Below are 14,946 nucleotides of genomic sequence, written 5' to 3' on the forward strand. Positions count from 1 at the left end.
AGCCCTAAATCTTAATTCACATAATATAAGAACTATAAACCGGAGTTTGCAAGGCAGAAAGATAGGATTCACTCAACACACAACGCCAAAACTGCGTTTGTGTTCAAGATTCTGGCTGGTAAATTCGGCTTTATATTATTGCTTATTATGAAGCTAGTATGAAAAGATCAAAGTAGCAACTAATTCTCAGAATATTCTTACCTTTCATTTCCTCGGTTTTCTTTTGAAGTTCTTTTTCCAGCTTCTTCTTCTCTTCCTGTAGCCCTAAGTTGTGGTTTTCAAGTGCTGAGACCCTCTATAAGGAGAAGATACAGCAAGAAAAACAATACGTGAAAATTCATTTATTTTAAAACTATTTTTTTCTCTCCGTGGTTGGCTGAATCACATTGCTCATAAACTAATTTTTCTTTCCCCTTTAAAAACCTGTCTATTTTGTCTGCCCAAGGAGCTGCTGATCCAATTCTACAGAGGAATTATTGAGTCTGTCATTTGCACCTCTATAACTGTCTGGTTCGGTTCTGCAACCCAACAAGAAAAACACAGACTTCAGAGGATAATTAGAACTGCAGAAAAAATAATTGCTACCAACTTGCCTTCCATTGAGGACCTGCACGAATCAAGAAGAGGGCCGTGAAAATATTTGCAGATCCCTCGCATCCTGGACATAAACTGTTTCAACTCCTACCCTCAAAACGACGCTATAGAGCACTGCACACCAGAACAACTAGACACAAGAACAGTTTTTTCCCGAAGGCCATCACTCTGCTAAACAAATAATTCCCTCAACACTGTCAGACTATTTACTGAATCTGCACTACTATTAATTGTTTCATAGTTCCCATCACCCATCTCCTTCCACTTATGACCGTATGACTATAACTTGTTGCTGGCAATCCTTATGATTTATATTGATATATTGACCATCAATTGTGTTGTAAATGTTGTACCTTGATGAAGGTATCTTTTCTTTTATGTACACTGAGAGCATCTGCACCAAGACAAATTCCTTGTGTGTCCAATCACACTTGGCCAATAAAATTCTATTCTATTCTATTCTATAAAGGTAGACCTTGACTTACAACCCCAACTGAGCACAAAATTTCTGTTGCTAAGTGAGACATTTGTTAAGTGAGCATTTTATGACCTTTCTTTCTTCTGTTGTTAAGTGAGTCACTGCACTAGTTAAATTAGTGGCATGGTTGTTGAGTGAATCCGGCTTCTCCATGGGTTTTGCTTGTCAGAAGGTCGCAAAAGGGGATCATATGACCCCCTCGGGACACTGCAACGGTCATAAATACGAACCAGGATCTGAATTTTAATAACATGACCGTGTGGAGGCTGCAATGGACGTTAAGTATGAAAAATGGTCCTAACTCAACTTTTTTCAGGGCCATTGTAACTTTGAACAGTCACTAAACAAACTGTTGAAACTGTACATTCTGCGATCTAGATTAAAATAGAAGAGAAGAGAATAACAAGAGTTGGAAGGGACCTTGGAGGTCTTCTAGTCCAATCCCCTGCTTAGGCAGGAAACCCTACACCACTTCAGACAAATGGTTGTCCAATATCTTCTTAAAAACTTCCAGTGTTGGAGCATTCACAACTTCTGGAGGCAAGTTGTTCCACTGATTAATTGTTCTAACTGTCAGGAAATTTCTCCTTAGTTCTAAGTTGCTTCTTTCCTTGATCAGTTTCCACCCGTTGTTTCTTGTTCTACCCACAGGTGCTTCGGAGAATAGCTTGACTCCCTCTTCTTTGGGGCAGCCTCTGAGATATTGGAAGGCTGCTATCCTGTCTCCCCTAGTCCTTCTTTTCATTAAACTAGACATACCCAGTTCCAGCAACCGTTCTTCCTATGTTTTAGCCTCCAGTCCCCTAATCAGCTTTGTTGCTCTTCTCTGCGCTCTTTCTAGAATCTCAACATCTTTTTTATATTGTGGCGACCAAAACTGAATGCCGTATTCCAATGTAGCCTTATCAAGGCATTATAAAGTGGTATTAACACTTCCTGTGATCTTGATTCTATCCCTCTGTTTATGCAGGCTAGGATTGTGTTGGCTTTTTTGGCAGCTGCTGCACACTGTTGGCTCATATTTAAATAGTTGTCCACTAGGACTCCAAGATCCCTCTTGTAGTTACTACTATTGAGTGAGGTACCACATATACTGTCCCTGGGCATTTTGTTTTTCATGCCTAAATGTAGAACCTCACTTTTTTCACCGTTGAATTTCATTTTGTTAGATAGCGCCCAATGTTCAAGTCTGTCAAGAGCCTTCTGTATCTTGAGCCTATCTTCTGGAGTGTTGGCTATTCCTGCCAATTTGGTGTCATCTGCAAATTTGATGAGTTCCCTATCTATCCCCTCATCCAAGTCACTGATGAAGATGTTGAAGAGTACTGGGCCTAAAACAGAGCCTTGGGGTACCCCCACTGCAGACTTCCCTCCATTCTCTTACGCCTTACCTGTTCATAGCCCATTCTGTTCCTCTTTTCATTTTCTTCAGATATTTTCCTCTGCCCGGTTAATTTTTCAAGATTCTGTTGAAGTTTTTGAATGGTATCTAGATCACTGGAGTGACTTGAAGCAAGGATGGTCAGCTTTTCCAACAAACTATGGTTTTCCTTATTCTAAAACCAGGATAAAAGCATCCATTAGGCAAGATCAATAAAAATGCATGAAGTTATCTGAATGAAGGTGGGACTTCTTCACTACCTGCTCTTCCAGTTTCTTCTGCAGCCGCTGGACTCTGTATGAAAGCTGGATGTTCAGGACGAAACGGCGAATGCTCTGGAATCGGCGTCTGGCCAGCCATGCCCGAGCATACTTCTGGAGGATTAAAGCTTTCTGTTCTTCAAGCATCTTCATAAGAAAATTTCATTTATCAAATTTAGAAACCACCGTCTCCTTTGCGGAGCAGGTGAGCAAACTGACAGCACGCCTCATCATTTAATAACCCTCTGGTTCAGGGAATAGTTGACTAATTTGCTTAAATTGAAAATAAATTCATCCGCAAAGAGTGTAACAGAGAGAGCGAGTAAAGGTAACCAGTATGGAAAACACACCAAGTCCTAAACACAGGCAATGATAAGTTTCACTTAATGATAAGTGACAAAGGCAATGATAAGTTTCAATAGCAGTCAATGGGAAATGAAGAGTACCCTATTATGTTCTTATTTATTGCTTCCTCAGCTACACTTCACCTCACACGTAATAGAAAGACAGAATAACAGAATTGGACGGGACCTTGGAGGTCTTTTTTCCAACCCCCTGCTCAGGCAGGAAACCCTACACCCCTTCAGACAAATGGTTATCCAAACTCTTCTTAAAAACTTCCAGTGTTGGAACATTCACAACTTCTGGAGGCAAGTTATTTCACTTATTAATTGTTCTAACTGTCAGGAAATTTCTCCTTAGTTCTAAGTTGCTTCTCTCCTTGATTAGTTTCCACTCATTGCTTCTTGTCCTGCCCTCAGGTGCTTTGGAGAATAGCTTGACTCCCTCTTCTTTGTGGAAGTCCCTGAGATGTTGGAACACTGCTATCATGTCTCCCCTAGTCCTTCTTTTCATTAAACTAGACATACCCAATTCCTGCAACACTTCATCGTATGTTTTAGCCTTCAGCCCTCTCTAATCATCTTCATTGCTCTTCTCTGCACTCTTTCTAAAGTCTCAAAGTATTTTTCATGTCATGGCGATCAAAATTGGATGCTTTACAACATGTTCTAATTCCAGTTAATCAGAGGTTGCTGATCACCAGGAAAAACTCTCATCTTGCCTCTGTAGGATGTTGTTAAGGCATTGCAAAGGAGCTACTGTGAAGCAAAGCCCCCTTGTTCCTTACTGAATAATAAATATGAAGAACATCTGTATTGTGAAAAGCTGCTGATCCAGTTCTAAAGAGGAATTACTGAGTCTGTCATCTGCACCTCTATAACTGTCTGGTTTGGTTCTGCAACCCAACAAGACAGACACAGACTTCAGAGGATCATTAGAACTGCAGAAAAAACAATGGCTACCAACATGCCTTCCATTGAGGACCTGGATACTGCAGGAGTCAAAAAGAGGGCTGTGAAAATATCTACAGACCCCTCACATCCTGGACATAAACTGTTTCAACTCCTACCCTCAAAACGACGCTATAGAGCACTGCACACCAGAACAACTAGACACAAGAATAGTTTCTTCCCGAAGGCCATCACTCTGCTAAACAAATCATTCCCTCAACACTGTCAAACTATTTACTAAGTCTGCATTACTATTTATCTTCTCATTGTTCCTATCACCCATCTCCTCCCGCTTATGACTGTATGACTGTAACTTTGTCGCTTGTATCCTTACGATTTATATTGATATTGATAGTTTCCTGATTGCTGATTTGTACCCTATGACTATCATTAAGTGTTGTACCCTATGATTCTTGATGAATGTATCTTTTCTTTTATGTACACTGAGAGTCTATGCACCAAGACAAATTCCTTGTGTGTCCAATCACACTTGGCCAATAAAAAATTCTATTCTATTCTATTCTGTTCTGTTCTGTTCTGTTCTGTTCTGTTCTGTTCTGTTCTGTTCTATTCTATTCTATTCTATTCTATTCTATTCTATGAAACACCAACGATGGGTCCTAGCTAAACTCCATTTCAATGAATTGTTACCTTCCTGTATTTCTTCCTTGCTAGAAATCCTCGCACGAAGGCCTGGATCGTCAAAGCTGCCACACGGATGAGTTGGCAAAGTCTGCGCACTAAATATCCTCGGCTGTATTTCTGGATAACTATGGCAGCCCAGGTTTCCTTCAGGGCCCTGGCAGTTATAGCTTTCCTGGAGAAAAAAAAACAAGAATAAGATGTTTAGTAAGTGAAAGTCTTCCTTGAAGACACCTTCTCAAGAAAGTGCTTTCTACCCAACCATTATTGTTTGGATCTGTCTCATGGATCTAACCCAGTGTGTGTGTGTGTGTGTTTCCAAACGTGGTAATTTAAACACTTGTGGACTTCAACTCCCAGAATTCCCCAGCCAGCTGGGGAATTCTGGGAGTTGAAGTCCACAAGTCTTTAAAGTTGCCATGTTTGGAGACCCCTTGTCTAACCCAGTCAATTGCTGCAAAATATGTTGATTGGAAAGGTTCCCATTAATCAATGAAGGACCAGTTTACTTGCTCCTTGCAAATACCGTAAAGTCCTCTGTCCGCGGAAGTATTGTTGTATGATGACCGCAGCTTGTCTGACACGGAGGAACTTCTTCCTTTGAAGCCAACCTCGGATGTTCTTCTGAACCATGATGCACGCTTGCCTCAGGCGATCTGAGCGCACTTTTTCCAAATAGGCAACCTGACCCGCTCTAAAAAAAATCTTGGTCCTGCCAAATTGATATTGACTTGGATCCTGGAGAGAAAAAAAATAGAAAAAGAAATCAGAATAATTTCGGAGAAGATATAAGTAATCCTTGACTTGTAACTATTCAAAGTTATGATGGATCGCCCCAAAAACTATTTATGACCTGTTTGGGAAGTTATATTAACCATACACACACACACACATACACACCCTCTGTGGTCATAAAATCACATTTTAGGTGCTTGCCAACCTAAATGGCCATTTACAGTGTCTTGTGGCCATTCCTTCTGTCCTCCTACAACTAGGGATGGTTAAGAGAACTCCTGACCTGGATGAGCCGTTGCAAAACCATCTTGCAAATGTGTTTCTTGTCCGTTAGAGACAGTTCACTTTGAGACATGAGAATGCTGTAACGGCTGTAAAACTCAATATAAGTCCATCTGTCAAAGGAGGAGAACATTGGGATTGGTCAATCAAAGAGATGAGAAAGTCAGCCTTTTGAAGCACTGGAGGTATCACATCATACCTTGAGGGGTAACTCTGAGAGCTTATGCGAATGGTTTCTAACACCCCACATGCTCGTAATTGCTGGACCACCCTTTTGGAGTCAAATCTAAAGGAGAAGAAAAGAAGAACAACTGATTTCTGCCCAATTGAAGGACAAGTGTGTCCTGTCCTTTTATAAGCTACATATCACATTCAATACGGAACAAACTAGGAGCAAATGGTTGATTGTGAATTCCATGGTAAAATAAATTATTTAATTGTGAAGGAGGGATATACCATTTTTACATTCCAGGTGCCATTCTTTGAGGGTTGAGAGCTACAGTGGAGGAGATGATAGCTCACAGTAGATACGATCACGTGGTTGAGCTTGCTGACAAGACCCCGTCAATATTTTCTGGACCCTTAGTACCGTTGCACGAAATCCAGACTTGGCTAAAAGCCAGATAAGCATCTTTACGTACATTAGAAATAAGCTGCAATTGATCATTTCTATCAACATGAAGGTATAATTTTCTTTTCCCCATAATTTAATGCCGATGTTTTTTAATTCCAGCCCTTCTGTTCTTTAATGGACCTTTTGCTCGGGGCTTCGCAACCTTGGAGTTCACCATCTCATTTATAAAACGAACTTTCAACTCATACAATTCTAAATATGAATCGTATTCCGTAGGAATTTTCCTAAGAACAGGCACATGAGCATCTGCTCTGACCTAGGCTTCCCCAAACCACGAAGCAGATTCCTTCTCCCAACAAAAAACCCTTTTATTAAACAAACAGTGAATTCCTCTCATTCATCTCCAACAAAGTCTTTCAAGGGAGAATTTACTGTCACAGACCTTCTCTGGCTTGGAGAGCTGCCAGGCCGATATCTTCAAAATTTGGCAAAGAGTCTTGGAGGGAAAAATTAAGTAAACTAATTGTCTCCTGCAAGCGCCACTCCCCTTTTGCTCCTCTTTTATTCCCTCTGGGAGGGGCTCTTCATCGTCCACCTGTGGCCTTACTCCCAAGTCGACCCTTGTTCTTCACCTGTTCCCTTCGTCTGGCAACTCTGTGCATGCGCACACTGGGAACAGGGTCCAGCTGTTCTTCTGCCCCACTGATGTCCAACTCTGAAGGCAGCTGATAACTGACATACGACCCTGGCCCCATCTCTGCCTCCGATGCAAAGCCCTCCTCAGGGCCTTCCCCAGACTCCAGGACTGGCCCATGTTCCTCCCTAACCTCCTCACTGTCCGAATCTGCTGCCAGATCTGCTGGCCGGCCACAACATCATCTATAAATTCGGTTCAATACATATGATATATGTTTAAATTGTTTTCTTTCATACTCACTCAAATGCTAACTTTTGATCATTCGGTTTTATGCACCGGACATAATGTGGTGTGGTGGCATTAAGAGTCTCCATTAATAAATATAAGGAACTGCGAAACTGAAATATAGTAAAAAAAAAAAAAAATTTTGTTTGAACTTTTAGAATACAGCAACATCTTTTCGGCTAGTTTATGAATGGAAGATATGTTATTTATTACAAGCTTCATACTAATGACAGCCCTTACTGTCAAAGCAAATGAGTATACAGAAACTCAATGATCCTGGAAGATGGAGGTTTGGGGGCAGGGATGAAATTCAGCAGGTTCTGGAGAACTGCTAGCAGAAATTTTGAGTAGTTTGGAGAACTGGCAAATACCACCTCTGGCTGGCCCCAGAATAGGGTGGGAATGGAGGCTATGCAATATCCTTCCCCCTGGAGTGGGGTGGGAATGGGGATTTTGCAGTATGCTTCCCCTGGAGTGGGGTGGGAATGGGGATTTTGCAGTATCCTTCCCCTGAAGTGGGGTGGGAACGGGGATTTTGCAATATCCTTCCCCTGGAGCGGGGAGGGAATGGAGATTTTGCAGTATCCTTCCCCCAGAAGTGGGGAGGGAACAGGGATTTTGCAGTATCCTTCCCCTGGAATGGGGAGGGAATGGGGATTTTGCAGTATCCTTCCCCTGGAGTGGGGAGGGAATGGAGATTTTGCAATATCCTTCCCCCAGAAGTGGGGAGGGAACGGGGATTTTGCAGTATCCTTCCCCTGGAATGGGGAGGGAATGGGGATTTTGCAGTATCCTTCTCCTGGAGTGGGGAGGGAATGGGGATTTTGCAATATCCTTCCCCTGGAATGGGGAGGGAATAGAGATTTTGCCGTATCCTTCCCCTGGAATGGGAGGAATGGGATTTTGCAGTATCCTTCTCCTGGAGTGGGAGGAATGGAGATTTTGCAATATCCTTCCCTGGAATGGGAGGAATGGGATTTTGCAGTATCCTTCCTGGAGTGGGAGGAATGGAGATTTTGCAATATCCTTCCCCAGAAGTGGGAGGAACGGGATTTTGCAGTATCCTTCCCTGGAGTGGGAGGAATGGAGATTTTGCAGTATCCTTCCCCAGAAGTGGGGAGGAACGGGATTTTGCAGTATCCTTCCCTGGAATGGGAGGAATGGGATTTTGCAGTATCCTTCCCTGGAGTCGGGAGGAATGGGGATTTTGCAGTATCCTTCTCCTGGAGTGGGGAGGGAATGGGGATTTTGCAATATCCTTCCCCTGGAATGGGGAGGGAATAGAGATTTTGCCGTATCCTTCCCCTGGAATGGGGAGGGAATAGAGATTTTGCAGTATCCTTCTCCTGGAGTGGGGAGGGAATGGGGATTTTGCAGTATCCTTCCCCCAGAAGTGGGGAGGGAACGGGGATTTTGCAATATCCTTCCACTGGAGTGGGGTGGGAATAGAGATTTTGCCATATTCTTCCCATGCCATGCCCACCAAGCCACACCTCGCCCACCAAGCCACGCCCACAGAACCAGTAGTAAAAAAATTTGAATTCCACCACTGTTTGGGGGTCCATCTGCCATATCTCTTTTAGCCTCCTCCCGCTTTCCGCTCCTCTTCGTTCAACCCTTCAGTTCAGCCCCAAATTCCTTCCCAGCCTTAGATTGTTTAAGGCAAAGTAAGAAAATAGATCCAAGAACTAGAACAATCCTGCATGCATTTATTTTTTTTTAAATCTCAGTGTTTCTCAAACTTGGTAACTTGAATCTAAAACAAAAATACCTTACTTCCAACAGTTGCACGGAACTGTTTGTTAGGTGACACAATCACTGTTTTTGCAGACTTAACTTTGATTGCAGAGTTGAACGGGGAAAGAGGGACTGGACCATCCTGGAAGAAGTTTGCAAAGAGCCGAAACTACAAAGAGATGAAAATTAAAATTAGATAGCACGACAGGCAGTCTTCGATTTAACAGCTTTTCGTTTAACAACCGTTAGAAGTTGCAATTTTTGTACCGTGACTTTTTAAGCAGCCCTTCAAGCGAATGGGGGAAGACATGTATTTTCGGACTTGCAAGATTCCTCTTCATGCAACTTCACAATAAAGTCGACTTAGTTGCAATGCACGGCTGTGAAAGTTGGACCATAAGAAAGGCTGAGCGCCAAAGAATTGAGGCCTTTGAACTCTGGTGCTGGAGAAGATTCCTGTGAGTCCCTTGGACTGCAAGGCGATCACACCAGTCAGTCCTAAACAGGGATGGGTTCTGCCTATCTTTACTACCAGTTTGCAACAGGGCCGCTGCGCAAAAGCTTCCTGATGATGTCCAGGTCAGTGGGGGAGCCTCCCACCGGTTTTACTACTTCTTGCGAACCGGTCTGAACCGGGGGCAACCCACCACTGATCCTAGAGGAGATCAACCCTGACTGCTCTTTAGAAGGACAGAACCTGAAGAGGAAACTCAAATACTTTGGCCACCTAATGAGAAGGAAGGACTCTCTGGGAAAGATTGAGGGCAAAAGAAGAACGGGACGATAGAGAAGGAGGTGGCTGGATGGAGTCACAGTCGGCGTGAGCGTAAATGGACTCCAGAAGATGGTAGAGGACAGGAAGGCCTGGAGGAACGTTGTCCATGGGGGTTGCGATGGGTCGGACATGACTTTGCAACTAACAACAAAGACTTAGCTTATCTGGCCATGCTTCCTGTTTGGTCTACCTTGCAAGGTTGACACAGGGCTTGGCAGAGCGAACTTTCCGCTCACAATGACTTGATCAGGTGGACACATTCAGTTCTGGCCAGACATTGCTAGAGGCATCCCTGTGTTGTGTCACTTGAGGTTTAAGCATCCAAAAAAGGATGGAGTTGAGCTGCGATAAATTTCCAGACATCTTGCAAGATTGTGCTTACCAAAACTAGAATAGCTAATGTATCGTGGAATCATCAAATAATATATTTACCTGACTGTTCCTCAAGATATCAATCAATACTTCATATACAGTGTCCCGGTTTTTTTCTAGAAATCCTTCACTTTTATATTCTACCTGTTTAAGGAAGATTATGGAACAACCATCAATCAAAGAGCAGTGAAGATATAAAAAGGAAAAGTGTTGCATCCATTCCCAAGATAGATCTGTGAAAACAGCCACAGGGCATATCTGTAATTTTTAGATTTCTTTGGCAGCGAATTGGCCAGATCCCACCAGATCAAACAAGAGTGGGATCTCCAAGGAATCACAGATCATTCCTTGTAAGCAGATATGGTCATGAATTTTAGAAGGAAGGAAGATCTATAAATGTCTCCTTTAATTCCCAAATAAAACGTTCTTAGAAAATCCATGGCATGTTTGGACTAAAATAAGAAGGGTGGGGTTTTTTTAAATTTTATTTTTATTGCATTTTTAGAATTAAACAAATCTTACTTACATGTTAAGCATAACTGCAACCATTTACATACCATAACATTCCGATTCAAATACACTCTATACATTTTTATGATACATTTTAATTCTGCTTCTATTTTGTCTATTTCTTTTTCATTTTTCTGTTCTCAATCTAATTGTACCACTTCTCCCATATTGCTTAGTATTCCAAATCTATTTGTCCTTTCAGTTCAATTGTCAACTTGTCCATTTCTGCACCATCGAATATTTTTTTAATTACTAAACCTTTGGAAGATATATTTGTATTTCTCCAGCATTGTGCAAAAGCTATCCTTGCTGCAGCTATTATATGAAAAATGATGTATATTATTCTTTTGTCGTTTTTCACTTTACGTTGAGCTTGTCGATCGAAAGGTCGGTAGCTCGGCAGTTCGAATCCCTAGTGCTGCCGTGTAACGGGGTGAGCTCCCGTGACTTGTCCCAGCTTCTGCCAAACTAGCAGTTTTGAAAGCACGTAAAAATGCAAGTAGAAAAAATAGGGACCACCTTTGGTGGGAAGGTAACAGCGTTCTGTGCGCCTTTGGCGTTGAGTCATGCCAGCCACATGACCACGGAGACGTATTCGGACAGCGCTGGCTCTTCGGCTTTGAAACGGAGATGAGCACCGCCCCCTAGAGTCAGCAACGACTAGCACATATGTGCGAGGTGAACCTTTACCTTTATCTTTTTAGGAGAAATAGTCACAGGGTGTATTCTATCTGAAGTCTTGTTAATTCCTGTAACCACCTGTATATTTTCTTCCAATATAAAATGAGAAGCTTCTATAGAAATCAAAATAACTCATTGGCAAAATTGTTTCAGAAGCTCATATCACTCACTCCTTTTCAATCATGGCCTTGTTTACAGACAGAGCATCATTTTGGGGGAAATAGATGATACATTATTAATTCTGTATAGGAGAATAAATCATGACAAAGGATGAAGTTCCATTCTAGGAAATAGAAAGGCATCGTTTCTTTGCACGTTGAACATCTTACCTTGTCAGCAAAGTGCTGGATAATAAAAGAAGTATTTGACATTCTTGGTTTTTCAAAGAGAGGGTTCTTGTTCATAAAATTATTATATAGCTTCTGGAGCCAATTTTCATCAGTTCCTTGAGGTAGCTGTTTCGAAAAAAGCAAACATGGCATATCTAAAATTAGAAGCGATAAATGAAAATGCTTATTGAATGAACAAAGTGGTTGGTTGGTTGGTTGGTTGAATAATCCACTTTTCTATACCAGGGGTCTCCAACCTTGGCAACTTTAAGACTTGTGGACTTCAACTCCCAGAGTTCCTCAGCCAGCTTTGCTGGGAGTTGAAGTCCACAAGTCTTAAAGTTGCCAAGGTTGGAGATCCCTGTTCTATACAACATAAGATTATGTACAGTGCTCCCTCCTCCTTTTTCTACACAACCATCTTAGCATTTTTGTTCTATAATTCAAGATAGTGTTGTGGCTCGCCAGCAGCCAGCAGATCTGGCAGCAGATTCAGACAGTGAGGGGGTTGGGGAGGAACATGGGCCAGTCCTGGAGTCTAGGGAAGGCTTTGACGAGGGCTCTGCATCAGAGGTAGAGATGAGGGCAGGGCCATCTAAGAGTTGTCAGCTGCCTTCAGAGTCGGACATCAGTGAGGCAAAAGAAGAGCTGGAGTCTTTTCCTAGTGTGCACATGTGCAGAGCTGCCAGGAGAAGGGAATAGCTAAGGAACAAGGGTCGACTCAGGAGTAAAGCCACAGGTGGACGATGAATGGCCCCTCCCATAGGGAATAAAGAGGAGCGAAAGGGGAGGGGAGTTTGCTGGAGACAATTAGTTCAATTCATTAGAATGAAGATCTGTTCCCGACTTCTTGCCAGGTATTGTCTGCTCCAGCATGGCGTTTGGAAGATATCGGCCTGGCAGCTTTCCAAGTCTGATAGAGGTCTGTTTTTGTGAAATCTCTGGAAAGACTGTTGGCTGGGACTTTGTTGGAGAGGAATTCCCTTTAAACTAAATAAAACGGGTTTTATCGGGATGAGGAGTCGGCTTTATGCTTTTGGGAAGCCTAGATCAGAACGGATGGGTTGCAATCTGGAATACCCCTATCCTTCTCTCTGACTGGATTCAGACTTCTCATAGATGTCATGATTTATGAAATGGCTGAGCCACAACTGTAATATCCAAAATTAACTTGTGGACAACTTCCACACAGAAAGGAACACCTGTTGCTGCTACATTTCAGTACCAACATCCTGAACTGATCAGGCTTAGCCAGAGTTACCAAACGCAGTTAACAGGATTCCACACACTGCAATAAAGCATTTGATTCGTCAATCCAAGACTGGACTGAGGTGCAAATTCTCCAACATTGGCTATATCTGCAGCTTTGCTTAAGAGACTCCTGGCTCTGAGTTGCCGGTTTCAAGTATATTTCATGTCCTGCTTTGATGGGAAATTGCATCCGCATAAATAGGCTTAAAAGACAGAAACGATGAAAATGGATTTTGGGTTGGCAGGGCACCTTGCTAATATGGCTAAAAAGCATTAAGATGGCAAAATAGCAAAATTGCCGTTTGCAAGGATTTTTTAAAAAAAGGATGGGAGGTTAGATTTGGGTTTGTGAAATTAAAACGTTGAAACTTACCAAGCATTCTTCGTCCAAGAGTTCTAGAATGCCCATTTTAGCTTCAATCAGATCGATGACGGGTTGATTGTCATAAAAATCAATTAATGTCCATGGGATATTTTCCTTCATGTATTCTTCTTGTTCAAGTTTAAAGACATGCTAAAAAGTGATATTGCCAATTTAATCTCCCAAATACCTTCTGTTGAGTCACACATCAAGACTCAAGTGTTGCTTAACAATACTGAATTCTTTTTGAGGTCAAAAGAGAAAAGACATTTAAACATCAACCACACACCGATAGAATTAACCAATCTGATATCCTGATTGAATGTAAGGCCAGAGATGATATAAAGATTTCACTTATCCGTTCCAAGTCTCAAAGAAATGACTCTCTGTTCCTCATGATCTTCCCAACTTTCAACCATCGCAGATACCAGATTTTAAGACTTATGTTCTCCATCATTCTCTGAGCCAGGAGTCTCCAACCTTGGCAGCTTTAAGCCTGGCGGACTTAAGCTGGCTGGGGAATTCTGGGAGTTGAAGTCCGCCAGGCTTAAAGTTACCAAGGTTGGAGACCCCTGCTCTGAGCGATACTCTTCATACAACCACATCTTTCTCATTCAGCTATTTACTGATGTACCTTACTATTCCATTCTAGTTCCCAAATTACATTTTACTTTTTTCCTCTTCGGCTGAAATAAACAAATCTACAATATCTCTCTCTTCACACCACTTGGTTGAAGAGTTATGGCCTCTTTGCACATATTCATTGGCGTTTCTGAAGATTGTCCTATTTAGAACATGTTAGCAAAGATGACTTAATTGCTTGCTTTCAACTTCTCACCAGCTCAAGACAATCAAGCTGTATAGAGATAGGTGTCAGGCCTGGAAGCCATATTACATTGGTGCCTTCAGGATCCAGGCCTGCCACAATCCTACTATGGGAAGTTGGGAGTGGGGATTGCATGAGTGAAGTAGAATTAGCCATAATAAAACTTTGCAGAGAAATTCCAGGCCATGGTGTCCAACAGCTGTGCTGAGAAGAAAGTGAAGGTTGTCTTCTGTACGTGAAGGAACTGATTGGAGCAGTGGTGGGAGAAGTGGACAAGGTCTTGGACTTCCTTTTGGGCGAGGAAAACCCGGAAGCTCTCGGATTCGGGTTTTCCCAGATGTGCCAATATGACATCTCTAATAAAAGTTAGCTTTGAGGAATTGCAAGCCTCGGAGTTTGATTTCATTGGGGGGTGTTACTTGGAACCCTGACAATAGGCATTTCAAAGGGATGTTACATTTGAGATTAAGGTTAACCAAATTAAAGCATGCCTGGATTAGACTTCCATAATCATGGCCACTGAAGTTGGTTTACATGCAGAATAATTGCAAGCAACTCTGAACCAGATCTTTTAAAAATTCTATGCACATTTTTAACTTTTGAATTTTACTGCCAAAAATAAGTCAATATTTTTTTCTGGAATACCACCAACTCAGGACAAATTTTAATCCAAACAAACGGACATCAATTAAAAAATATCATACCAGGTTGAATTGTTGCTGTAGTTTTTCATTGGCATAGTTGATGCAAAATTGCTCAAAGCTATTCAGATCAAAGGTTTCAAATCTGAAATAAACGGTAGAAAGTTTTGATTTTTAGATTGGAAAATAAATCTATGACACAATCCTTTCTGTGGTGGGTTTGAGAGGCAATGCAGATAATTCGCTTTGGGGCAAAAGATATTAAAGATATTCGTGTGCTATATATCATATTAGAATGACTGA

General features: G+C 41.9%; 1 protein-coding gene across 1 annotated transcript in view; it reads right to left on the minus strand.

Moving 5' to 3' along the window:
• MYO5C (myosin VC) overlaps positions 1 to 14,946 on the minus strand; it is a 58,128-nt gene that overhangs the window by 27,321 nt on the left and 15,861 nt on the right. The window contains exons 11-23 of the mRNA XM_058156171.1: positions 14,707 to 14,788; positions 13,189 to 13,329; positions 11,565 to 11,690; positions 10,105 to 10,188; positions 8,932 to 9,066; positions 7,176 to 7,273; positions 5,864 to 5,950; positions 5,666 to 5,777; positions 5,174 to 5,385; positions 4,657 to 4,822; positions 2,714 to 2,860; positions 2,464 to 2,628; positions 202 to 295 (exon numbers count right to left, since the gene is read on the minus strand). Coding sequence (XP_058012154.1) covers positions 202 to 295; positions 2,464 to 2,628; positions 2,714 to 2,860; positions 4,657 to 4,822; positions 5,174 to 5,385; positions 5,666 to 5,777; positions 5,864 to 5,950; positions 7,176 to 7,273; positions 8,932 to 9,066; positions 10,105 to 10,188; positions 11,565 to 11,690; positions 13,189 to 13,329; positions 14,707 to 14,788 — 1,649 coding nt within the window. The remainder of the gene's footprint in view (positions 1 to 201; positions 296 to 2,463; positions 2,629 to 2,713; positions 2,861 to 4,656; positions 4,823 to 5,173; positions 5,386 to 5,665; positions 5,778 to 5,863; positions 5,951 to 7,175; positions 7,274 to 8,931; positions 9,067 to 10,104; positions 10,189 to 11,564; positions 11,691 to 13,188; positions 13,330 to 14,706; positions 14,789 to 14,946) is intronic.

The sequence above is a fragment of the Ahaetulla prasina genome, chromosome 13 (genome assembly GCF_028640845.1).
Source record: "Ahaetulla prasina isolate Xishuangbanna chromosome 13, ASM2864084v1, whole genome shotgun sequence".
NCBI lineage: Eukaryota > Metazoa > Chordata > Lepidosauria > Squamata > Colubridae > Ahaetulla > Ahaetulla prasina.